The 27,820-nt window shown below is 33.3% G+C and overlaps 3 protein-coding genes across 4 annotated transcripts in view; 1 reads left to right on the forward strand and 2 right to left on the reverse strand.

The window, feature by feature from the left end:
• The window catches only part of LOC111051723 (neurofilament heavy polypeptide), a 146,283-nt gene extending 139,230 nt beyond the window's left edge, over positions 1 to 7,053 (reverse strand). Inside the window, exon 1 of the mRNA XM_039427986.1 lies at positions 6,688 to 7,053. Within this exon, the coding sequence (XP_039283920.1) occupies positions 6,688 to 6,696 (9 nt within the window). The 5' untranslated portion in view covers positions 6,697 to 7,053. The remainder of the gene's footprint in view (positions 1 to 6,687) is intronic.
• Positions 427 to 27,820, forward strand: LOC120351290 (1,5-anhydro-D-fructose reductase-like). Of its 2 annotated transcripts, none has more exons than XM_039427991.1 (7): positions 427 to 597; positions 14,650 to 14,817; positions 15,972 to 16,169; positions 18,220 to 18,476; positions 22,224 to 22,383; positions 23,133 to 23,296; positions 26,473 to 27,820. In XM_039427991.1, exons 2-6 carry the CDS (start codon positions 14,731 to 14,733, stop codon positions 23,259 to 23,261), a joined length of 831 nt encoding a protein of 276 aa, XP_039283925.1. In that variant the 5' UTR covers positions 427 to 597; positions 14,650 to 14,730; the 3' UTR covers positions 23,262 to 23,296; positions 26,473 to 27,820. The 2 variants fall into 2 exon arrangements, with proteins under 2 accessions (XP_039283925.1, XP_039283924.1); XM_039427990.1 differs by lacking the exon at positions 427 to 597 and adding an exon at positions 13,119 to 13,326.
• Positions 13,970 to 20,371, reverse strand: LOC120351292. Its single transcript, XM_039427992.1, has 2 exons — positions 20,055 to 20,371; positions 13,970 to 14,316 (listed from the first exon to the last, which is right to left on the reverse strand). The coding sequence occupies exons 1-2, from the start codon at positions 20,336 to 20,338 to the stop codon at positions 14,121 to 14,123; spliced, it is 480 nt and encodes a 159-aa protein (XP_039283926.1). The 5' UTR covers positions 20,339 to 20,371; the 3' UTR covers positions 13,970 to 14,120.

Here is a 27,820-nt window from a genome sequence, read left to right on the forward strand (position 1 = left end):
GAGAGAAATATCTGAAGTTGTAGTGATTCATTGAACTTGATACGTGTTGTAACGATCCATTTTCTTAAGGTCTCAAATATTTTTAAAAATCATCAATAGAGCAAGAAATAGCAATAAATTATTAGTAATGGGAGTTGAGGTTGAAGTTTTAAACAAAGGCGCCTAACAATAAGACAACTTTTACCCTGCTATCTACCAACTGCAGATAACACACAACTCCCAAGTAGCAAGTTGATAACCAAAGCCGGTACTGTCAAAAATATAATATTCCTTCCTCATTATTCCTAATCCTCAAACACAAATAGAATAATTTGAATGATTCTATTTCCCCTCTATCCCATCCTTGTCTTTTATACTGTCTAAATGTAAAATAAATAAGACAATGTGGACAACTACCCCACCGATGACTGATGGGGTTGGCAGTGCATAATTTCCGGGAGCTATTGTATTAGGTAGAAAGGTGACAACGTGCTGCAAAAAATATACGTGTGCGTGATGTTAACAAGAAACTGCATATGAGCGAGCCAGCAGAGTGATTACATATAGGCCTATGCATATGTAATATCCTACATAAAATTAGAAAAATCGCCAGTGTCGGTGAGTAGAAATTTAAAACTTTTTTATCATTTGCCATTTGCCAGAATCTGAACTCTCCAAAAACCTTATAAATTTATCCAGTTCCATCTGAAGTATCATGAAATTATCCAAATAGATCTTCTGTTATTTTAAAAATGGAATTAATTCTTTTGACAACAACACTTTTCTTTAATTTGAAGATTCTTACTTTTGATTCTAAAAAGTTGAGCTTATCACGGCATCACGTTGTCAACGAGCTATCTGGCGCATAAAATAGTAAAAATAATAATCAATCAAATAACTTAAATTGAATTTCGCCAATTGTAATCCTTAGGCATGGATTGATTAAAGAAATTAATATGGATTGGACATTATAATTTCATAAAACCCAATAATGTTTACAGTAAATTTCTCTTATAAGTTTCTCAATCAGTTTAAACGAGACAAAATATCATCAATCATGAAACCATAGATACATTCTTATTTTTTTATTCATAAGCTATTCAATGAATTGAAATGATTGAATGTAGGTAGTATAGGTAGTATGCTACCTATTTCAATTTGTTTTTACCGTATTTCAAGTATCCCCACTTTTAAATAATAATATATATATATAGGCTACATAAAAACCAATATTATATTAGTTACGGTATTCTATCTGAATTTTATATTATTATTTTATCCAGTTCCATCTGAAGTATTATAAAACTATCAAAATAGATCTTCTGATATTTAAAAAATTAAATTGATTCTTATGTCAACAACTCTTTTCTTTAATTTGAAGATTCTTATTTTTTATTTAAAAAAACTGAACTTATTGACAGGCCCCACGTTGTATACGAGCTATCTGGCGCATAAAATTGTAAAAATAATAATCAATTAAACTCAAGCTCTCCAAAAACCTTATTATTTTATCCAGTTCCATCTGAAGTATTATAAAACTATTCAAATAGATCTTCTGTTATTCAAAAAATTAAATTAATTCTTTTGTCAACAACTCTTTTTTCTTTAATTCAAAGATTCTTATTTTTGATTTAAAAACTTGAACTTATCAAGAGGCCCCACGTTGTCTACAAGCTATCTGGCGCATAAAATTGTAAAAATAATAATCAATAATTAAACTTAACTTAAATTTAATTTTTCTAATTCAAATCCTTTGGAAACACCCGAATAGGGATAAAAATTACCCTTGGAATAGGTAAATCGTTATAGTGTAGCCAGTGTGGATAAAACTATTTTAAAATTCCCTTCTCAATTGAAAGGGGTCAATAGTAATTAATTTTTGCTCAGCCTGCTCACTTGGTATCAACAAAACAAGAAGATCCACCGCTCAATAAAGTTTACAATTTCATATTAGTATCACAGATAACAGATTCAAGTCCACGCTAGTAGAGTTATGAAGCTCATCATCCCAAAAATCTTCGAATAATGTCACCTCAAAGTAGAAACCTTATAGTGGAACTTGTTTTACTGTACTTACAAGGATTTTCCATGGATGAAGCATATTCGTATAATATACTATTATAAAATTACTGTGTGCACCCTTAGTGTATAGAGCCATTTTCGAAAAGAAGTCTAGAGCCCTTTATATGTTGGAATAGTTATTACTGTATGTAATATAATTTGAAAATTGGAAAATCTTATTCAACTCAACATCATATTATAGTACCAATATTTCCAAAGAATACGTCTATGGAAAATCATATTGCGCTTTTTGTATAATTGACCGGATCTACTTCACAACTTCATCCTTCTACCTCCGCATTAATCAAACGAATGCAAAAATGTTAGTTTTGTATTTCACTCAAATCATCGTATCGTCAAACTGAATTTGATCGGTTATCTCACTGTGTTATCGAGATTCCAATTAGTGGTAACACAAAACACAAGAGCGGACGGAATAGCAGCCATAACAATCAAAGGCAACTAAAAGAAGCACCAGCTGTCAACTCACTCTTGAATATACTAGTCTCTGTCATGCAATGAGGACGAGAGGACCCCTCTTCAACGACCTGTTGCTACAAACTGACTATCGAACACAATTATTTTGTCACTTTCCAATACATCTAGTGGTACTATAGAGCATTCCAATATTCCATAAAACTGTAAATGCAATATTAGTGAATTGCACATTTGATTCTATTCATTCTCATGTTATACAAAGTTTGGAATTTTGGGAAAAAAATTATCTTAGAAAATTCACAAATCTATTAAGAATAAATCATCTAATGTCTGACCCTTTGACTTGTAGACTAACAAGTACATGTCAAACTTCGAAGTAATTTAAGGAAAGATAAAACATTTCAAAGACAAATGAAATCGGAAATAGAAGTGAAAACTCAAGTAAAATGAGGAAATCAACACTGTAATACAGTAGATATAAAATTTGAAGTTGGAAAATGTTCAATAATGCCTTGGTCATATGTCATAAGCACTTAAGTCCAAAACTGCAGTTTTGAGAAAATGGAGTCCAAAGTTTTATTGTATGTTCAAACATAATTTTCAAGAATATCTTTGATCCTATCACAATGAAACTTACAAAGTAGGTTCAAAATACACTTATTCATGCTCTATTATTCCAAAGTAATGAAAAATAAAAAGCTACTGATTTAATTATGACTTGAGTCGTTTGGTCCATGAAAATATATGACATAAGTGGACTTGAGTCATTTTACCAAATGATACTTTACACCATCCAAACAGCAAGCATCTTTCAAATTTTCAAACTAACTACAGTAAAGTGTTTATACCCAAGCATAGATTCTCAAAATTCATCTCTGCAATACCTGACTTAAGATGTTATGATGGTCTTGATAATGGAAGTAGGACCAAAGTGGCTCTACCAAAGTGTAGATCTGAAAACTCTACATCCGGATGTGAAATTATCACATTTCTTTAAAAAGTGGACTTCAGTTCTTATGTCAAATGACCAAAATGGATAATTTATATTGGAGATGGAAATAAAATAGAATAATTAGAAATTGCATCAGTTTAAATGTTTTAAATGATTGTAATTTTCGTTTAATAATACCCAATTATTGATTTTAGAGACATTGAAACTTCTGATTTAAGCAAAACATGACTAATCACAATTGAATAATTCATGCTATAAATGTATGGTATTTTATTTTCAAAATTTTAATATAATACTGATCTAATTTAATATGAATACTGATATGGTCTTTTATTTTCAACATTTTAATATAATTTGGTACTGAAAAATTCTGTATTTCTAGGCTATTAATAAGGTAGTATGGTTTAATAGATTTACTGTATTTGTACCTATAAAACTGGTGGAGTCATCACCTCAATATCCCTGAATCTTTTTTTATAAGCTTCAAACGAATCATATATTTTATTTATGGTAAAAGGTAAATCACAATATTTATCTAAAAGTTTAAAAAAAATATTGCAATTCGGAAACACTAAATGTACCACTATTTATATACGAAAATAATGATAAAAATGAGGAAAATTTCATCAATGATGAACGATTAACCAACTTTAATGTCAAAGATTAATTATAATTTCATGAAAGTTTTACAAACGTTTTGCTACTTCTTTGTGAACTCAAACCTTTCCAAGATATTTTATCACCAGTTAAATGTCGTATGAGGTTTATGTTTATAGTTTGTTCTATAATTTACAATCACCGGTCGTTGCTGTTAATGTCATTCATGAAACGTTATCTAGAATTTGAAATGAGTCCATTAAAGTGCTGCATTACTCGAGATCACGCCCGTCAATGCGAGGGTGCGGCAATAAGGTTTCAAGACAAGTAGTGTCAGTCACCTTATTTACGAGCTTAACCAAAAACTGACTCAAAAATCGTTCCATATCTCATTTAAAATACAATCTTATAAGGAGATCTGAGTTGAGTTTGGTTCATGTTTTATGGCAGTAAAGAGACGACTGCTTTGCAAAATTTCAAGGTTTAAAAAAGTAACAAGTAAGATTAGGCATATGAATACGACAATATTGTAGACCCACTGTACTCGAGGCCTTATCCTATCTCAATTTGGAACTATGTTGTTTTACTGTCTTCTATTCAGATTATTTGGATCAGTTATGATCATGAGAAATCTTATCGTGAAAAATTTCATGTTATGAGCATTCATGAGATGCGACAAAGGCGATACAGAATGTAATTTTCTTCATGGTTGTCTCAAATTCATTTATGAGTAATATGATATATTAACAAATAATTATGAATTAAATTAAATTTACACAGGTTAACTGTAAGTTTATTTCTAGTTGAAAATTCAATCTTATACAGTCATTGTTCAATTTTGTTGAAGAGACTAGTATAATTAACAAATACAGTAGTACTATATTATTGATATTTCTACAATAGTACTATTGATCTGGTATTATTTTCAACCACTCAAAGAATAGCTGAATAGTCACAGTTATGGAAAAAATGTCATGCAATTGGAGCGACATCCTACAGTCCTACTTCATTAATTCAATATTGTAATGTGGTGCCTACTGTGTAAATTATTGCTGTATGCTCAGTTGTGTGTCATTCTTGAATTGTAAGTTGAATGAACGATGTTCTGTTAGTGACGGCTTCCAATTGAGACACAGAAGAGCTTATTTAATAATAAACACAAGATCCCAATTACTAGAAAATGAGTTTGATTTAACAGAACCACGATGTGTATAATTCTACTCCATTCCTTTTCGAGGAAGAAAATGTCACTTCAATGGAGTTATAATTACTGCCTCAATGCATTTTTTATTGGAAATGAAATATGCCGACAAGCCTGGATTGATGAGAGAAATGTATATGGATTGGACATTATACTTCCATAAAACCCAATAATATTTGCAAAAAAGAATTTCTCTTACAAGTTTATGAATCAGTTCAAATGAGAGAAAATCTCATCAATCATTAAACCATAGATACATTCTTATTTTTTTATTCACAAGCTATTCATTAAATTGAAATGATTGAATGTAGTATGCTTCCTATTTCAATATGTGTTTTATGTATTTCAAGTATTCCAACTTTCAAATAATAATATATAGGAATAGAAATACCAATCTCAGTACCCTTTTTGAATTATTTTATCACAATTATTTTATTGGTTGTGATAAAATAATTCAAAAAGGGTACTGAGATTTCTATTTCTATTTATATTACATGTTGCCCTAAACAGAAAAGAGACAATAATGTGTATAGGCTACATAAAAACCAATATTATAGTCATTACCGTATTCTATCTGAATGAGCAAATGAAAATATGGGATCAACATGGTTGAATTTGATATTATCATTTCTCAATACTTTATATTATTGACATTCATTTATCATTTTCCACTTTATGGCTATTTCTTAATTTTTTCTATTGAATAGATAAATAATTATAAGAGAAAGATATGGAATGAAATATCTTTTCTATCATTCGAACATAAAGGGAATTAAGAGAGTTTCTTTGATAATGGAGAATTGATCAGCAATAATATTCCTTAATTCTATAGGTATAAGTCTCAATCAATGAACAATATTATTTAATGATTTAATAAGTAAAATCACTTCAATTAGAAAAAATATAAAACTTGCAGTACCCTTCTATTAAAAACTTTAAAATATTTACAAGTTTTTATATTGTTTTTATTAATTAAATAAGTAGTATATTGAGCTTAGTTCAGGTGATTGGAGAATGATTGGTGTAATATGTATAATTGATTGATTGGTGTAATAATTTTGATTGATTGATGTTACATACGAATAATATTTTCAATTTCCCCCTATCATGACTTGGAATCTGAAATGCAATAGCAGTTGAATAATATCAATTTATTCAACATGCCTTGCACGTGATATTTCACAGATTGTTGAATAATATAACCAATTTAAATTCAATTATAAGTTCAGTTTATGGTCATTTTTTACATTATGATAAGTATATTTCTTGTATGTTGTCAATCTCAATGATTAGGAATCGTGATTTGGACGATATTTAAAATTAATTCTAGACAAAATCGAAAAAATAATGCAATGAATCAAAAAAGTTAATAGCCTATCAGCAATAAAGCCTAATTTGCTAAAAAAACAAGTTTTCATAATTGACAACATAAGGAAGACGATAAATCATCATCACTCACCCTTGACATGTTATCCAGATTGTAAACACCACTCACTAGTCGTTCAACCACAGACGTCACACAGTGCAAAAGAGAATTTCACGACAGTCATTGATGAAAATTATGAAAACACTGCGGTATCCTATTACCAACGGCTCCGAGTAATATGCATACAACAGACGAGCCAAAAATCAATCCTCACACACAACAGAACTGTATCAATTTGATGACGTATTCAATGGGATTCCACTGGAAGAAACGTATTGAAAGGAATCAGTAACACATGATCCACAATTGCGCTGTTATCTAAAGACTCGTTTTAATGCTGATAACGGAAAACAGCCCTTGCATTCAGGACTAGTCCACCTGGACTCTACCGGCTTTCCCAGTACGACTGACTCCACGCATGCGCACAGTCCCCGTCATTGTTGTACCCCAACCAACCACCTCCTCACAACCATCTCGTGATAGAGAGAACGGGTGTAGGACGATCAATAACTCCGGGGTTATAAACCCCTTTGGTCGATTGAGTAGAGGGGAGGGAATCAGAAACATCCCCACTATTTTTCCCTAGTGCCTAGTCAACTGAGCATTTGGAAAGAGAGGGCTTCAGTTCCTCACGATATCAGTTCATCCAGTACCTATTTTGATTAATTAATGAGAAGCTGAAACAAGTGAGAAGTTGGGCCGTTCGTAGAACCTAAGGGATCACGTCATAAACATAAAAGGTTTCATGTTAAAATTATGTTTCAAAGGTAAAAGATTAGGTGGTCAGGTTTTTGATTGTATAATAACATGTCGAAATGTACTGGTATTATGAGAAATATATTATTATAAATATCATTTGGATATATGTAGATACTGGACTTTTTGAAAGCAACGGCAACTGGACAAACTAAAATAATTTCTAACACAATTAGATATGAAATGACAAACTATTTATTATTGTGTTTGACATTCTGAGGTTTTTCTCCACGTTGGCTGGCTAAACGGATAAATTTTTGTTTGCTCCCACCAGTTGTATGCCCCTCTAGCAGGGTTTAAATCATCCCAAGCTGTATTAACTTCCACTGATTAGAAGTATGTTTCCCATGACTCTAACTTTACAGACAGCATCCCCCAATTATTGCTTCTGGGTTAAAAAATAGTACTATTCAATTCATTACCAATCACATGGATGATAACAGCATTATTATGTATTCTCATTGGATTTTTTTATGTAAAGGTTTCATCAGAGAAGAGGGAAGATCTAACTTCTCTCTGGTATCATGAACTGGAAAGAAAAAAAGAAGCTGATGAAATATTATGTTTTTTCTCAATTCGGTTTTTAACTGATTTTGGAAATTATTCAAATATCTCTGGTCCAGTTTATATAGACATGAGAAAGAGGGTGTGCTTGCAAAATATATTTTAATGCAGTTCTGATTTTTTAATACTGTACATTATTTAGATACATGCAAGAAGTCCAGGAACCAATTTTTTCCATGCAAATTTTCCTTTGCTAAATACAGAGAACCCCAAAAACCTCGTATTTTCGGCTCATTTTCCAGTTTTCAGCTATTTCCGCCAAATCTGGCCATCAGACAGAAAAGCTCACTCTCGCCTTTTATGCAAGCACCGATGCATGTTTATGGACTACTTTTATGAGAGGAATCTGATGTGTGAGAGAGATAGCGCTATCCGCTTTGTTGAAATAGAGATACAAATAGCGATACAAATAACGATACAAGGATAGCAATACCATTGCTAATCAAACACGGTCATTATAACGTGGAACTTACTATAGTTTTTAAATTTGCTATTACAGTACTTCACTATGAACGCATTACTCTCAACTATTGTATGTCTTGAAAGTTTAATTCAAATTTGCGTTACCGTACTTCGCAAAATGCTGATTTCAAAGTCAGTGGAAATTATAGGCATTGTTGTGAATTTTGTTCTTCCACCGCCTATTATATTAGATTTCTGTGATTCAAGTCATCCCATGTTATCTGATCTGATATTAATATATTTATTCTTGTTGATAATGATCGATTATATCTCAAATATAAATTATATTCACCAAAAATGAATCAAATGTTATCGAAATAATGATGTCTGTCACATGGCCAATACAATCAAGTTAGCTTATTGGTTGTGATCAATTCCATAGTGAAATTTTCTTCAATGTGTCAGCATTAGTTAAAATTTAACAGGCTTCTGTGCAACAGGGACTTGAAGTTGTTGTATATTTAAAAAAATTAATTCTCTCTCCTTCTTTTTCTTCTTCTTCTTCTTCTTATTTTCTTCTTTATTGACTTTGCCTTTATCTCATTTCAATTGAATAACGCTCTTACATTCCCTCCTCCAGGATACTCCTATTGTTATATATGTTTCTTCTCTTCTCAACCCGTCATGCAAGTCAGTTGCTATTCTGTATTCTCCCATCTCATCTTTGGTCTACCACGTTCTCTATTATATTATTATTTTTTGTGTATGGCATATATGCAATAAGGAGTCGAAAGCAGCATTAAACAAATATATATTTATAAAATATGTAGGTAGGCCTAATAGAAAATAAATTAAAAAAATCATAAGAAGGCTCGGTTAAAAATATGTAGATTGAATAAATTCAAAAATGATACACATTTTATTTTATTTTAAGAGAAGTGCACTCCAATAGGGCTTATGCCTAGGTGTGCTCATATTTATATCGCTTCATGTTTTTGTCATCTGAAGCAAAACATATAATTTTCATTAGTATTTTTTTGTATTGTTAGATGGTACAATGTTTTGTAATAATATTATGTTGTGCGGAATAAATTATTTTTTGAATTGAATTGAATTGAATTTTGTATAGTCTTTCTGTGTATTTTTGTATAAGGATTGAATCTAATTCATCCAGCCGAACCACTCTACTTCTTGTGCTGCAGAAATAAAATCCTGAAACTGACCAGCATGAACTCGGCGGCTGCAGTTGAAAGCTATGTGTTCTTGTTACCGTATATTTTTCTTCACTCGCCACAGTCACAATCTTCACTGGGCCTCATGCCACATCTTGTTAGGGAAACTCCACAACGACCATGCCCTGTTTGAACTCTAGATTGAGGCGATACCACTGTTTCCTGGGGTTAAACGTTAATCGCGTACGTGATATTCACAATAATCATTCACACTTGCCCCCAGGTGGTGCTAGAGTAGGCCTAACAACGACTGGCCGCTAAACCATCATATTTGATATGTTGGCCAAGAATAGCGTAATGAGGTGTTATAGCACATACCACATCCCCTTACTCCATCCAAAACAAAATCTAATCCTACACTTTCCACCCCACATAATCAGCCTCCCGGCTCTGTGCATGACCAAATCACCTCATCCTTGTCCCTTGCACTTTTTTACCCAGTAAGCCGACCTTTATTCAACTCATTCCATATTTTGTCTCTTATTGCATAAACACACTCAAATCCAACTCAACATTCTCATTTCATCCACTTCCATTTTTCTTTTCGGTTTCTCTGAAATGAGTCACGTTTCCATTCCATACAGCATAGCTGGCCACAATGCTGACCTTTCAACTTTCATCATCACTTTACAAAACACTCTTCTATCACAAATAAAACCACTCATTCTTCTCCAGTTCATCAATCCAGAATGTATTCTTTGCTCTATGCTGTATTTCCACATCAAACCCTTCAACTCTCTGCAGACTTGAAACCAGATATTTGAAACTTCCAACTGGTTGGAGTTGGATTCATCAAACTGTAGCCTAAGGTCAGTCCATTATTGTTCCCGAATGCCATGTTGTGCTCTGTTGATTATTATCAGGTTGGTAGGTCCACAGAGCAGAATGTCATCCACAAATATAGCATGCAGCATGATGATGGCTTCTTAACTGCATTATCTAGGACACCGGAGTTCAATTAATATAAGTTGATCAATGGTCTTCAATAGGATACTAGCGACCTCCTGGGTTGGAGAACTCGCTCAAGAAATTACTGTTGTATTGCAATCTTTCAAACCCGCAATTTTTAATTATACAAAGTTGGTTTCCTTATACTAAGGAAACAGCTGAATATTTCTTCCACAAGTATAATTTGGCAAGAGGTTTCATCAAAGATCCCATTTGAAATGAAAAACTACTCTTCAAAATTTTTGTCCCTCATATGAATCCAAACTTTTATTCAATCAACAAAACCATGATTTATTTATTTACAAAAATGCATACGGTACAGGTATGGGAAGAACAGGCATTATAGCCCAAAACTGTTCCCGATTCAATATCACAAAGTTCTTTATAAGTAACATGAGAAAAAGTTAATGAAAAATTGAAAATGAGTAAAAATAAGAAATAAACTAAATAAACTTTAGGCGCTAATATCTCAAAAAGTAATGATCGGAAAAAAAGCTAGTTTCCTAAGAAAACGTTTCCATTTTGATAGTTTTGATAATATCTTCTTCTTGTAGTGCGCTATCCGTTTCGGACGTCGGCGACCAGCAGGGCAAGTCTTACTCTGTTGACAGCAATTCGGAAAAGCTTACAGGTGTATTCCCGGTCCATTCCCTAAGATTGTGTAACCAGGATATCCTTTGTCTTCCTGGTCCTCTCCTTCCATCTATCTTCCCCTGCATGATGAGCTACAGCAGAGAGTATCTGGACTTATTTCTCATTATGTGTCCAAAGTATTGAAGCTTACGGATCTTAATGGTGTTCAGAATTTCTTTAGATTTCTTCATCCATCTTAGAACTTCTTCATTTGTTACATGCTCTGTCCAAGATATTTTGAGCATTCTTCGGTACAACCATGATTCAAAAGCTTTAATTTTCTTGTTCAATGTCCATGGCTCCATACAGGAAAATAGAGAAGATGTAACACCTCAGAAGTCTAATCTTTGTTGCAATTAATGGTAACATCATGGCTCTTGAAAACTCCGTTCATTCTTTTGAATGCAACTGTTGCTCTTGATATGCGTGACTTGATAATATTATACAAATCAAAAAACTTTGAAAAATATCACCAGTAGAAAGTTTATTTTTAACCTTTGCACAGCCTTAAGACGTAGACTGGAAGAGAGTATTAGGCCTCCTCAACTTGCTGAGTAATTTAAAACTACAATTTCTACAACACAAGTTTGTTTAACACATCTGTTTCATTAGGTAAAACTCGTCTGACCTTTGCATGGGGAAATGCCTTCACCAATTCTTCGAGATCTGAGGACTGAGCTATTTTATGTTCGCTCAGACGCTCCTGGGACATTGTTGATCTTAGAAAAGTCTTCATTAGCTCGAGTTTGGGAAAGCTTCTTATATAATTTCACTATTCACATTTATTATTATTAATTTACTATTTTTTTAAATTATTGAATTTTCTGTTCCTTAAGATCTAACACAAGTAACCTCTATGAACATTTACAAGAAATTATAGAATTGGATGAAAATCGTCAATGGGAAATTGGATTGATTAATTTTTGTAGTTACAATAGTATTAAAATTTGCCGCCCCAGGCGGCCGCCCGGTCCGCCCACCCCTGCCACGATATCTCCCTGACGCTCAGTCACCGTTCTTCTACTTCTTCTCAGTCAGCGTTTTCCACAGAGAAGAAGAAATTCCTTCTACTTTGTGCCTTTTCCCAGTTCTCACTGGGGTCGGCGTTTCTGGTCAGTCGCTTCCATGAGTCTCGGGTTTCATGAGCTTCGTTTGATGTTGATCTCTTCTCTACAAGATCTTGGGCGATACAATTTTCCCATTTCTTCCCTGGGTTTCCTTCTTCCTAGTGCCTTCGACATCTAACTGGTCGATCTTTTTCCCCATATAATCGTCCTCTCTTCTCTCCACATGTCTTTACCACTGCGGTCTTTTCTCCTGTATTTTTTTGATACTATTTCTGTAATCTTTATTTTATTTCTTATTATTTCATTTCGGATTTTATCCCTTCCAGTTAATATATGCCGCAACTCCACCTCAGCATCACCATTTCAGCGATCTCCAGTCTGTGTTCAGGGGCTTTTTCAACTGCCCAGGTCTTTGATCCTTATGTAAACGTGGGCCGCACGACTGTGTTATAGATTTTTCCCTTTAGTTTTTCATTTATTCTTTCATCACAGAGTATTTCAGTCATTCTCCTCTAATTCATCCAGGCTGTATTTACTGGATGTGCTATTTCGTTGTCCTTGACCAGTTCCGTGTCTTTATCAATTTGTTGAGCCCAGGTACTTTTTCTAACAGATTTAAAGCTGTTCCCTCAAGCTGTATTACAACAGTTTGATAAACTGTCAGTTAATGACTGTCCAGATGACTGACTATCCAGTTAGCAGTCCATCTTCAGGTCCCAAAGTTCAACTGGACTGTCTTGGCTCGATCTTTTTTAATTCAGTTATCGTAACTGCTCAGTAATCACAGAAAACGGAACAGATCCAACAAGTTATATTCGCATGCGCATTACAGTGCTATGTTAGGCTCAGATGGACTTCTCTCTTCCTCTTTTGCTTCTGTTTTAGGTTAGGAGGAAAGAAAGGAGTATCTCTTGTCTCTCGTTTCAAGTGTTTATATAACTTCATAAAAAACTTATTCATATTATATTTTGTCTAACAATTAATTAAGTACAATGTCTTCCATAGATGCTAACAGTTTTTTAGAAACATCTACTATGAAAATGCCTATTGTTGGCTTAGGAACTTGGCAGGTAAAAATTTTCATCCTTGTACTTTAATAATAGTGTTAAGTAATGATATTGCTCTGTTATGTAAGTAGGATATAACCGGTTTCAGTCACCGTTTTTCGTAAGTGAGCAGAAATTTATTTAAACTCTCTAAATACCTATCGATTCAACTCACTAAAATTCCCAGTCAGGATTTACATAAAAATTTACAGAAATTATTGAAGATAGTTTGGAAAATCTATTTTCAATATAAGCAATAGGAACAGTCACGCTAAAAGCTTGTACTTGCTAGTTTCATTCAGTGTGATCACCAACATTCAAATCACAACTTGTTTCAATGGCAGTTTTCAAATTTTGTTTTTTGTCTTATGCATGATTTGACTTGCACTTGAACATAAAGGCTTCAAGTAGCCTACCGGTACCTATTCAACTATTTGACTTTTGCTCCATATGCATTCTTTTTTGTACCAATTATATATTAGACTAGCCTATATTAAATGTGAAATAAATAATAATAATAATGCTTTTGTTAATGACGAAGACATGTCCACAAGTGAACAAGTCAAAGTATAAGAAACTGCCATAAGCCTTGACAACAGGTAACAAAACTTTTAGTCGCAAGTCGAAGCATATAGGTACCGTAACAAGCAGAATAGGTACATGAAAAACAAAAGAATGTAATGGTACCAACAGTAGCAAGTAGCAGAAGTAGCAAAACTATGGTACGAATTATCTACTCACAGTTTGTAAGAGATGTCAGATCCACAGAGAGTAGAAGTAATTCTCCTGAAGTAAAACCCTTAGTCTCCTCTTGAAAACTAATTTGGCAGACACCTGGCCAAAACCAGCAGCTTGTTCAGAATTCTGGCCGGCTGGTAACATACAAAGGCTCTGGGTCCTTCCCAATCGACATTATTGAAGGTCCAGCTAATTTCTGGTGCCATAAACATAGACCTCGCTCCTGGTAGGCATAGTATGGAAAGGCTCTCATTGCGAAAGGCTCTTACAGTTAACCTGTAAATAAAGAGATTAAACAACGTAAGAATCCCCTCACTTACAAAGAGATGCCTACAATATGCCAAAAAATCAGCTGCACAAAAAATGCACTGTATGTGCTCGCCCCATGACAGCTTACGGTCCAGAGTGATGCAATGGCAGCTTCACTGAGTCATAGAGCTCACCATTCCTGAGGCCAAACACAATTTTCTGTGTTAAGTACTCAAAAGTAATCGCAGAAGCCAGTGTAAGTTTTATAGACCAATCAAGTTACAGATTACGATATCTTACTTATTAACCTTTTACAATGTTGCTAATTTGTTCTCAAATAAGTAATTCTGTTCATTCCAGGCTACAGAGGAGCAAGTTGATCAAGCGTTAAATGCAGCAGTAGATGCTGGTTACAGGCATATTGATACAGCTTTTGTTTACATGAATGAAGCTGCTATAGGAAAGTCTTTGAAGAAAATATTTGAAAATGGCAAAGTAAAACGGGAAGAAATGTTCATCGTTACAAAGGTATAAATCAAAATTATCATTCTTTGTTACTCTGGTCTTATTTATCATGCAGCTTCTCCTTTTTTATCTTTTCCGAATTTGTATGAATTATTGTTTTTCTCAATTTCCCTTTCCATTGAACGCTAGGAAACCATTACCGTACTTTAATCCAGCCGTAATTTGTACTCTGTTTCAACAGAAAACTGGTGAACTTGGTTGAACCTTCATTGAAGTAAACTAATTTTCCAAGCATGAAATATGCAATAGTAGTTCTCCTCTAAAGCTCGTATCACATTGAGCCACCAGTGTTGACAGCCAATGGGTTGCTAAGTGGTCCAGTGAGTCACGGGGCATTACTTTTCATAACTCGAAGCAGTGGTCCCCCACGGGAGGGTCGCCAACAGATTCTTTGTGGGTCACAGCGTGAGTCTTGAAAATTGAATAACAATCAGTTTTGATTTCAACAGAGTGAAATCTTATTAAATTTTTTGATGGTACGTTATATTTGAACCACACAAAATGTTAATATATTTTTGCTGTTGAATGTTTGGGGAACAGAGGAGATGAGAGAAGTAAAATCATAAACTCGTATTTTTCTCCTTTTGATGTGAAGTTACTATTTCATACAGTTGACCAAACTCTTTATATTTCATATTTATGCACCTTTAGTGCGATCCATGTTGTAATGACAGTATTTGATCAACATTAGTGTTGCTATCCATGTCTATCATCCAACAATGCAGATAGCGCTATCCATTTCTAGCTCCGAATCGTTGCCAGATCAGTTTTTAACAAAGTAGAAATACAATTAACAAAATATTTAACCTCAAAAATGAAAATTTATTTTTCAATCATTGAAAAATTTAGATTCGTGACGAATAAATTATAATTTATCATTTCCAATAAGAATGAACAGTCAATATTCAAAAGATAATATTAATAATCAGATAAACCGGTATCCTCCAACCTCTGTAGAAGGCAGTGGCACGGCAGGGAACCGGCAAAGCTGTTCTCCTATCTTTCTCCACTGTCATTATAACGTGGACCCCATAATAGAGTAACACATTCCAGCGTCATCAGCAGGTGACAAATTGACTCTACAGATTAAGTTTCCAGATCTTATGGTTCGGAACCCACCTAAAACTGTAAGTCCATTCATCTCTATTGATTTTCAGCTTCCGAACATTGCTAATGATGCCAAGTACGTCGAAGATTATATAAAACGGTCATTGAGTGCTTTGCAGTTAGATTACATCGACTTGTACCTAATTCATCATCCAGTTGGATTTGTCAATGGAGAAGACCTCATGCCCAAAGATGAGAATGGAAAGGTCAAACTTGATATGTCCACCGATCACATCGCCATTTGGAAGGTCAGTTTCAGTAAATTATTAACATCTCACCCCATCTGAATGGTTATGTTTATATGTAATTAAAAACGTTGACTATTGGTGCAGTAGATCTTTTTCTCTGAATTTCAATTTATCATTGTGGAATTTTCTATCTTGACAAAATTAAACAATGTTAATTGGTGAATCATAAGTCAGGTGATAGAAGTCGAAATAAAATTTGTTTTTCAAGAAACCATAATTTTTTTCTGTTTCTGAGATTCTGAAATTCACGATTTTACTGCATGCTGACCTGCAGTTTCGACAGTACAGCCTTTTAGTTAGAATTCACTGAAATTCAATATCTTCCTTTATGTTATTCAATCAAGAGAATGGTCGTTTTCACACATACCGATTGTCAGCCGACATTTATCGGTCATGACTCAGAATAATTATTGTCCTCTGATTGGCTGAGAATCAGCTGTTGTTGAGAATCAGCCAATCTGAGGAACTGTCCCCATTAACAGCTGATTCGCAGCCAATCGGGACAGTTCTGAGTGTCGGCCGACAAATTGATAAATGTGAAACGAACTTTCTGATCAAGCTTGCAGAGGTATAAGGGAGAATAGAGTAGTGGGAATGCGCTTTGTTTCTCTAATACTTCGTTTTACTTCAACCGACAGAGCTGCCAACCACATTTTTCCTTCACTATATTGCCCAAACCTATTCTCATGACTGAACTATCTTAAACTTTTCATTTTCTACTACATTTCTCTTTCAGTTAGTAAAGTACTATTGTAATATTTAATGGGAGTGATCCGTTGTCTGGTGGATAGAGTGTCTACTCTAGCAGCCCAGTGATTCCGGGTTCAAATCCGCTCATCACCAAAAGTTTTTGACCAGGTCACTTCCGTGTTATCGTAAGAGCACGTTAAACTGTCTGTCCCGGCTGAAGTTTGACAGTCGCAAGATCCATTGACGGCTTAAGGCTGTGCAAAGGCTAAAAATAAACTTTCTACTCGTGATATTTTTCTAAGTTTTCCGATTTGTATATCTTCAAGCTATCAAAATGGAAAAGTTTTCTCAGGAGAACATTTTTTTCCGATCATTACTTTTTGAGATATGAGCGCCTGAAGTTTGAATTTTTGGGACAGAACATTTAAAATTCGGTAAGATATGAATCCATGAGATTTAGAAGATGGATTCTTCATGGAATAAATTGTTGATCTAGTAAAACAAAAACTTTCTGAAAATATCAATTTTTGAAAAAGTTATTCAATTTACCAAAAATAACTCAACTATAAGTTATTTTTAGTGAACTGAAGAACTATCTCAAAAATTGATATTTTCAGAAAATTTCTGTTTTACTAGATCAATAATACCATGAAAAATCGATCCCTAAATCTCATGGATTTATCTCTTACCGAAGTTGAAATTTTCTGTCCCAAAAATTTAAACTTCAGGCACTCATAACTCAAAAAGTAATAATCAGAAAAAACATTTTTCCTGAGAAAACTTTTTCATTTTGATAGCTTGATGATTTACAAATAGAATAACTTTGAAAAATATCACGAGTAGAAAGTTTATTTTTAGCCTTTGCGCAGCCTTAAATGATACATTCAGGTGAAGTGGGACCTTCCCGGAAGGGACTCCCCACAAAAAAAATCCATAGGAATTTACATTACTCCCCCTACTATTTTTTGAGAAGCTGTCAGGTAACATGAATTTTGAATTAAATAATTTACCTCTGAAAAAGTTTCCTTGGGTCAAGCTTGAAGGCGGGAGGCGGGTCAGGCTTCAAGGCTAAGAAATGCTATAATCTAGTTTCACACACTTAAAAAAAATTAAGTGAATCTTCTTTTTTTAATTAAAAATTTATATAGAAGTCTAAACCAATGAGCCAGTCACACCTCCATCAATATTTCCTTTCAATTCGTGTTGCATGCTGCAAGAGCCCTGCTCACTTAAGCAGCCAAACGCAACAAATTAATAATAATTCAAGTCAAAATTGAATAGCTCATTAGTCTTTAACTAGGCGCTATAATAATGATGAAACTATACTGTTTATCTGAAACTGTCCATAATTTTGAAACAGAAAATGGAAGAACAAGTAGATGCTGGCCGAGCAAAGGCGATTGGACTGTCCAATTTCAACATCAAACAGATTGAGCGAATAATTGGCTCGGCGCGCATCAAGCCAGCAAACTTGCAGATAGAGGCACATCTCTATTGCCAGCAGAAGGAGCTGCACGAGTTTTGCAAGAAAAATGGCATTACCGTCTGTGCCTATTCGCCACTCGGGTCGCCCAACCTCATGCCCATGCTACCTATGTTTGGTGGCGATCCAAGCAGGTACCGTCTCAAATCAAACTAGGTTTATATCTGTATCTAATATCGTATCAAACCAATCTATGTTTAGGCTATATCAGTATTTGATATTTTGTTTTTCCAGAGCTAGTCAATAGTGTTTTGAATGAATTAACTAGTCCAACTCACAAAAAACACTTCTACTGTCGACTCATTTTTGTTAAGAAATCGTTTTTTTCTTGAACTAATAAATGTGAAAATATTTATCTAATATATTTAAAATATAATTTAATTTATAAATATAATAATAATTATAGTTATAATTTTACTTGAAATATTTATTTGTTTTATCATTTTTATAGAGTAAGACTATTATTATTACCGTCCCATCTATTTAAAAATTGGGTCAAGTATTGATTAATATAACTAGTGCAGTGTTGAGCTAGCTCTAGATCAGAACGGATGACAACTATCTTATCTCTCTAGTTTTCGTATCGGCTCCGGTTTTTAAGTCGTAGAATCTTGTTTTATTTCTAACCTGAAAGTACCGGTTCTTTTCGTTTTTTTCTTTTAGTACGGAATTGTTTCATTATATTTACTGCAAAAATCATGTTTGACGAGTGTTTCGAGTGTAAAAGTAAATACAATTACATAAAATAAATTATTGAGTGCTCAGAGTGTAAAAATGTTTACCATCCCACCTGCTCTAAGCTTCGCACTATTGATAAATTCGTAAAGCTTGATTCGCGGAAGGCTAACTGGAAATGTGATAATTGTAGAATTTAGACTTTGTTTGGGTGAGAGAGGGGAAGATCTTTGTTAGAAAGAGTAAGTACTCACCGGCAAAAAGGATCTCTCATGATGATGACCTATTGAAACAAAAGTAAAAATGTTTATTATTATTAGATTTGGACTTGACCTACTTGACCTGATCTATAGTTGTATCTGAAGTTAACTGGACTTGATAATTAATATTATATGGGGCTGTGAAAAGCCAGGAGTTGGTTTCTTTTTATTAATTTTCTATTGAACTTTCATCAATTTTATTTATTTTTTTGTTTCTACATAAAATATTCTTCTTTTTCTCTTCTTCTTGTTTTGTTTTTCTCTTTCTTATGGTTATCATAAATGACTCTGATGAACTGATTTCTCTTGAGACCTATAATACTACCGATATTCTAATAGATGATATTTTTCATTGTCATGCAGAATTGTTGGCAATATCGTTAATAAATCTGACCTAAATGTTACTTATATATCAGAAGTCTAAATAGAAATTTTGATGAGTTTTCATATAATAAGTAATTATTCCGTATATTTTCATGTGATTATATTGAGTGAAACTTGAGTGCTTGATAATGACAATTTCAATTTGAATATATACCCAGTAATTAATAAGCCAGGTAAAATTAATAAATGTGATAGAATTTCGGGTTTTCACAATAGTGATTTGATTGTGGATGAGTTGAATTATGAGATAACAGAATCAAACTTGATGGACGTTCAGGTGCCCGGAGTAATAGAAAAGGCAACAGATAACACTTATCGCAATCTATAGATTACCTTCAACAAATATATTTCTTAACGGTTTAAATTATTGCTTACATTCTATTAGGAACCGACCTAACATGATTTTTGCTGCTGTAGAATAGTTGAAAACAAGTTGATTCACCTCTATCATCTTTCCTTATCCCATTACTGGCAAAATGACAGATATACAGGAGAATGCAAGTAACAAACCTGCCGGTGACTGATGAGGGAAGGCAGCGTAGTTTTAGGGAGTTGCTGTTGTAGTCTGTCTTGCGTCGTGTGTGCTGTGAGCGCTGCTTTAACGTGCTGCCAAAATTGTACGTGTGTATGCTGTTAGCATGAGCGAACCAGCCGTGAGTGATCACAGAAGTGCACATATAATATATTAAATTAGAGGAATCGCCACGCCAGTGTAGGTGAGTACAAATTGAAAACTTTATTCTATTATGTACAATTTGCCAGCACCAAAGCTCCTCAAAACCGTATCTTTTCATCCAGTTCCATCTGAAATATTATAAAACTATTCAAATAGATTTTCTGTTATTTTAAAAAATCAATCAATTCTCTTTATCATCAACTCTTTCCTTTAATTTTAAAACTATTATTTTCGATTCAAAAACAGAACTTATCAACAGGCCCCACGTTGTCAACGAGTCAACTGTAATGATTTGTCCCTGACGTGTTACGTTCAAAATGTTAACGGCTTTATTAATGATTTCAATTGTTCGGGTGTCAATTGTAACGCTCCTGTTCGGATCGCTAATTGTAACAATTCTTTTTATCGGTCCCTGTTTGGTGACGACAATTTATTGTAACGATTTACTATTTGAAGGCTAATTTTCATCCCTTATCGGGTGTTACCTAAGGGTTTTTGTTGAAATAAATTCAATTTAAATTATTAAATTGATTATTATTTTTACAATTTCATGCGCCGGATAGCTCGTTGACAACGTGGAGCCTGTTGATAAGTTCAGTTTTTAAATCAAAGGAAAGAGTTGATGACAAAAGAACTATTTATTTTTTTAATAACAGAAGATCTATTTGGTTAATTTTATTGTACTTCAGATGGATCTGGATGAAATACTAAGGTTTTGGAGAGATTGGATTCTGGAAAATGGCGAATAATAAAATAAAATCGGTAAGTGCTCACCTCCACTGGCGATTTCTCGAATTTTATGTATTACATCTGCACATTTGTAATCACTCACGGCTGGCTCGCTCATATGCCAAACAATAAGAAAGTTTGGCAATGAGATTACCACTTTCAGGATATTTAGAAAATTTGTACATGAATGTTCAAATGAAATTTTAAAATATCTAGATTTTTTTTAACACTCGGCCTCTACGTACAGGTTTTTTAACCTTGCGGGGACCTTCCTTATTTTTTAATTTTATACTGTATACTATTATTCTGATTTTCAAATTTTTTATCTTCTGTTATTATCAAAGATAAATAATATATTTGAATTTGAAAAATAGCCAGTATTCCATGAGATTTTTAATTATAATCAATGCTTTAGATATTATATACAAAAATATGTATATACAAAGAAAGAAGAAACATGCGAGTATAGTAGAATTATTGAACCATTCCGCCGATAATTTTTTTCAACCTTATTGAAATAAACGGTAAAGACCGCAATAGATCTAACTTCTAATTAATAGTTTTGATACTGATACTTCCAAAAAATTTATAGATGAAATTAATAGATTGAGGAGTTGGTTGTTAAATTTTTGAAATATAAAATTTTTGGAATATCAAAACTATTAATTAGAAGTTAGATCTATTGCAGTACTTACAGTTTATTTAAATAATCTTGAAAAAATTATCGCCGGAATGGTTCAATAATTCTACTATACTCGCATGTTTCTTCTTTCTTTGTATATATGTACATATTTTCCATAATATACCCCTTCACTAACTTTCCTGAATCCAACTCAAATATCGTTCTCTTCCAATCTTGTTAGTTATACTGAATCGTTGGGAATATTTAATGAGTGCGATATTTCATTTTTAATTGGAATATTATTCTATCATATATGTCATTAAGGCTCGTACTGGAGTTTGTCTGTGAACCTTTCTATGTTTGTATCGAATAAATAAATAAATGTATAAAAAGGCAATCTAGAAATCAGCTAAGTTTGATTTCTAAGATGTTTATGAACATGACGCTTCTCTTGCCTTCCAACAATTTCTCTTGATATGAGATTCATTTTTGGGAGCAGTTTATTTCACTAATTGAACGCTATGTTTATTTGCAGTATACCGCAACTCAACCCATTGACAGATCCAGTTGTGTTAGAAATTGCAAAGGCACATGACAAGACGTCTGCTCAAGTTCTCCTCAGACATTTGTTGCAGAAAAATTTCGCAGTTATTCCGAAAAGTTCAAATCCTGAGCGAATAAAACAAAACTTCCAGGTGAGGTCAAACATTCAGTTCCAAGATTGAACTTCCCAATAGATTTCATAGTGCAAGTAGCCTACTTGAAATGTTTTTATTTAAAACTAGTAGTTTTGATTGCTGAAATCACACAGCATAATAATGATAATAGAGACTATAATACTGTATATATTATACACTAGCAGGTAACCTGAGCTCTGCAAGGGTCCAATTAAAAACATGACCCACTGAAATCTTGAAGAATTCAAAATATGCCTATAACCATCCTCGGTAAATGCAGAATCTATGCAAAATTTCAAATTAATCAATAGAGTAGTTCAGACGTGATGATGCGTCAAACATAATTTTCCTATCCCGACCGTGTATAATCAAGTTTTTTTCCTCTATTATATTATAGATGACTCCTTTTCTAGTTCTATCAGTAATTTAAATAAAATCTTCACTCCATCCTCCATATGCTTTCAAAATTGTACAATTTTTCATAATAACGTGGTGAGGGTATCCAACCACCATTTACTTTTCTTTTCGATGTTGGCGATCATTGCGAACTTTGAAGTCAGATTGGATTGACAGAATGGAGTCTCACATCATCAACTCTCTATCAGGTCATTTAAGTGAACTAGTTTATTCCTTTTCGATTGATGTTTTAGAAATATAGAAGTTAGTGACCTGAGAATAGAACAAAAAATCATATTTCAAAATTAGTTTCATGAAACAATATTTTAGTATAAAATTATTGATGATTTTCAAATTGTAATATCTTACAGGTGTTCGACTTTGAACTATCAGAGAAAGAAATGGGTGATTTGGATGCTTTAGATAGAGCAAACGACGGAAGGCTGTTCAAGTCAACCCTTTTCTCTGGAGCTGATAAACATCCAGAATGCCCCTATTAATGCATACATGAAACTACGTCTGCCAACAAAATCAAGTAAGTTTAAGATTGAAATCATTAAATGATCCAATAAATAGAAATAATAATAGCACAATAACTTAGATCAACATCAACCTTTGAGAAATGAAATTTAGAATTCAAGGAGAGCAAAAAAATTCGAAAGTTATGTACAGACATGAAACGTGGAACAAAAAAAATTATACGTTTTGTTAGAAGGATGTGACGAAGTCTCAGTACTGGCGCTAAAGTGTTACTTTTGCCAGTAGAGCCAACATTTTATTATTACTTTGTTTAATATTATCACATAATCTTGTTAATTATATTGCACTGTATACATCTAAAATTTTGTACTTTTGTTAACTTTATTACTGTTATTATTTTGTGATTGTAGAAATGTCTGTAAAATTATTTGGCAAATAAAATTTCAATTTCAAAGTTATTACGCGAGTAGCTGGGATGTATCTTGGCGAGATTAATCTATAACTTGCTTTAGAAAGATAACTGATAGTTAGTTAACTGAAGTTAGATAACTAAAGTTAGGCTCAACTCACATTTATCGACTCAAATCGTACGACTCCAGTCTCTCAACCTTACGACTATCTTGCTCATTGTCACTACCTCAGTTTCAAGGTTTTCTAACCTCACTTTATTAAAAATACGAGTTCCTGTTCTTCACTACTGTGCATGAATTACTACGAATACATCTTTCTTCACTATTGTTTATTGTATCTAACCTGAAATAGATGTATCTGAATAATTGTATCTAGCCTAAAATATATTCATATTTGAGAAAAAATAGCCTAGAATTATCATTACTGAAACTGTAGTCACATAGCTTTCAGCAATAAAAAGATTTAGTGAATGTAAAATTAGGTCTATATTACTTAGACGTTTCGAATTACAACCAGCACAAGAAGTTTGGGACTAGTTCATCCAGCAAGGATTTATTAGATTTCATAACTCCATAAATCATATAGTCAAAAGCCCACTCATTTTCCCAAAGCTTGTTAAGTGGGACCATACGGTAACTCTAGGATAAAATGGGTCATTGTAAACTAAGAAAATAAATATATCTGATAACTAAACAAAAACATAGTTTAAGAAAGGATAAAATAATTTTTGTTGGTCTCTGTTATGGTATTGAATTAATATATAAATTCTGTAAAACATTTTTTAATAATTATTTATTCATATGTTTATTATTATTATTATTAGTCGTAGAGCTCCCGAAGTGGAAGACGCTGAGTAAAATCATGATCATCGATTTTTATTAGACTTGGCGGTTTTCTTGTTCGCCCACCAGCTTTTCATTCTCTGAGAAAATGCAGCTTTTCTTTCTTCACTCCATCTTGTGCCAACTCTTGGTGTTTTTCATATGTTTATTTATTTATCACAAAAACAAGGAAGACTACAGGTATTAAGCCCAGAACAGTCTTCAATACTATTTACAATCATAGCAAGTTACTAAGAAAAAATAAGAAATAAAGCGCAAGCAATTTAAAAAATGCATTAGAATATTTATAGGTACAAGAAAATCATAAGTAATTAAAATTAAACTAAGTATAAGTAATAATAATAATACAGTATGATGATAAGAAGTTATAAAATAATACAATACAATTGAGGATAGAAAAACAGTTGAAGCATTACTGAATTGAAGTCATTGCAAGAACAAAGCTATTGTTTAAATAATATGTGAATAACATACCAAGCCGGTTATACAAGAATAATAATATTTGTCATTATTAACATGTGTTACTGTGTAAAGAAGATTGATGAAAGCAGCAAAATATAAAGTAGTAGTAACAAATATTTAAGTATAACAGTTGAAAATTATAAGTTGAATCATCATACTGTAGGTGTGATTTACTCTATGAATTATCTATATAAATATATATTATAGCCTAATGAATATATTTTATTATCTAATTCTTTTATTGTCTTATTTAAAATTATGAAACAAAAAAGAAGCAACAAGAAAGAAAATGTTTCCACTCTTTGTTTAAAACCATGAACCTTCAAAGTTCAAATTCTAACCTCACTTTATTAAAAATACACGGTATTACGCAACTCAAGTCGCTTCTCGACCAACATGTCGAGTCGCCAATCGACTCAGACTCAAAAAGCAGCATGAATTTTCAAATGGTGTCAGTCAGACCAGTCGATTCTAGTCTCTGCGCTGCGACCTCACGACTGTGAGACTGAGTCGAGCGGCTGGAGCGGCCGCTACTCGACACTCGACATGTTGGTCGAGAAGCGATTTGAGTTTAGTAAAGTGAGGTTGGAATTTGAACTCTGAAGGTTCATCTTCATGTTTAAACCACAGAGTAAAAACATTTTATTTCTTGTTGCTTCTTTTTTGTTCCATCATTTTAAATAAGACAGTAAAAAGAATTAGATAAGACAATATTTTCATTATAAATTTTTTACAGAATCTATTCAACAATTCAATGATTACAAAGACTAACAAAAATCATTTCATCTTTTATTAAACTGTGTATTTTGTTTAGAATTATCAGATATATTTATTTTCTTTTTTTTAGTTTACAACCCATTTTATCCTAGATTTATTTTTAATAAAGTGAGGTTGGAAATAGAGTAGCATGGAACTGAAGTAGAAAGGAATGAACAATAAGCAAGAAAGTCTTGAGGTCGAGAGACTGGAGTATCCTCGACTCGAGTCGAACGATTTGAATCGAGGTAGTGTGAGCTGTGTGAGTATAGTATAAATTTGAGTCGAGGTAGTGTGAGTTGAGCCTAACTCTATCGTTCCTAGTTTGTAAAATACCAAAACAGTAGACTGCAAGCTGATTTTTTATGATTACTTCAAGGTAATGAAGAGTATTGACTGGGAAAGCGAAAAATCATATTCGATTTCATTCATAAATTCACATTTTATTTCCAAACATTACCTTAATCGTACATTTTTCATCGCACGGTCAGCTTGAATAATATTTCTTTGCTGTGTGCTTAGTAAGTTATATAACGGTACAAGAAAGAATTATGTAATTTTAATCAATATTATGATTGCGTAAATAAATAATTGTTCTAGAATAACAACTGAAATCAATGGTGTTTCTGATAAGACCTGTAATATTATTAAATTGTCTGAATATTTTTCACAACAGAATTGTTCAATAGTTATTCTATGAATTGGTTTTGCTGATAATAAAGTGTTATTTAGTTTAATTATTTCTTATTGTTTGTTCCAGATTGATCTTCCAAAAAGTTAATCATCATCCTCATCTCAAGACAAGAATGACAAACATTCATTAGTTATGAATTTAATGTTATATAATATGTTTGAACATTTTAAAATATGTTTGAAAATATTTTTATAAATGACATGATGTGTTAATTGATTAACTTGGTTCACATGTATGTATTAGAGATAATATATATTTCAAGCACTTGAGATAAATAATAATAGAAATTAGTAACAAAATGAAATCAATAGCTTGTCACTTGTTGATGAAAATAGAGAAAATGTCATAGAGTTCAGAGGCCTTAGTACATTTTGGACAAGAAATTCCATTCATTTCCTTGTTAACCGATCTTTTCACCTCTTCTAGACATTCATTGCACATCAAGGGTCCGCATTTCTTTACTACAATATTGATACTCCGCTGCTGGCTGCAGCGATAGCTAAAGCAAACGAACACCATCATTGTAGATCTACTCCTTCTTAAAATCGTCGACGTTTCTTATTTGCTTGTCTAATTTTAGTACTGCTACGCAGACACTGCGTAGGCGACAATGCTGCCTCGGCTATTCTGGCAGCAGCTACCGCTCTGGTTGGTAGGACTACCGCACGCACTGCTGGAACAGATGTACTGCATGCAGCACTACGGGGGGCACCATCTGCATTTGTTGAGGCACTTAATGACGCTGCCACTTTCCTGCGACCAGTCGCAGTGTTGCTACCTGCTGATGGAGCTGAAGATGACTTTGTTGTAGTGGATGAAGCTCCATTTCTACTACATGCCCTTCCAACTGCATGCCCGCTGTTTGTGATTGCTCTCTGTGTGTTGAGGCCTTGCCGATGCAAATGCGGTTACAGTAGACGATGTTTTCTTCGCCACCTGAACGATGTAGCTGACCATCCTCCTTGTTTCTGGGCACTTGCCACTAGTCTTTCCATCAATGACTTTTTCCCCCTCTTGCTTCAGCCTGTTCTTCCTCTATGGTTTGTAGAGGAATCGTTGGTAACAATGGATCCCTTTTGGAATTGAAAAAAACTCGCATTTTTTGGTGCACCATACTTCTAGACGGTATTCTGTGATAAGCAGACCCGTGCAACGCAAATTTTCCAGCAAATGCAGGCATATCGACCCTTTTTCGAGACTGTTCAATTTCTAACCATGATAGTGCGACATCATCGTCACAGGTTGATTTTTTCTTCATTTCCACCAGGTGGATCATTGCTGATTTCAATCTAGTTGTTGATTTCCCTGTAGCCAAACATTCTGATCTATTGCCTCCACCTTCTAATATCGATATAGTTCAACTATGATTTTAATTTGTATTTTGTTTGTTTTGTTTCTATAGATGCAGAATGTT

This window comes from Nilaparvata lugens, chromosome 5 (assembly GCF_014356525.2).
Source record: "Nilaparvata lugens isolate BPH chromosome 5, ASM1435652v1, whole genome shotgun sequence".
NCBI lineage: Eukaryota > Metazoa > Arthropoda > Insecta > Hemiptera > Delphacidae > Nilaparvata > Nilaparvata lugens.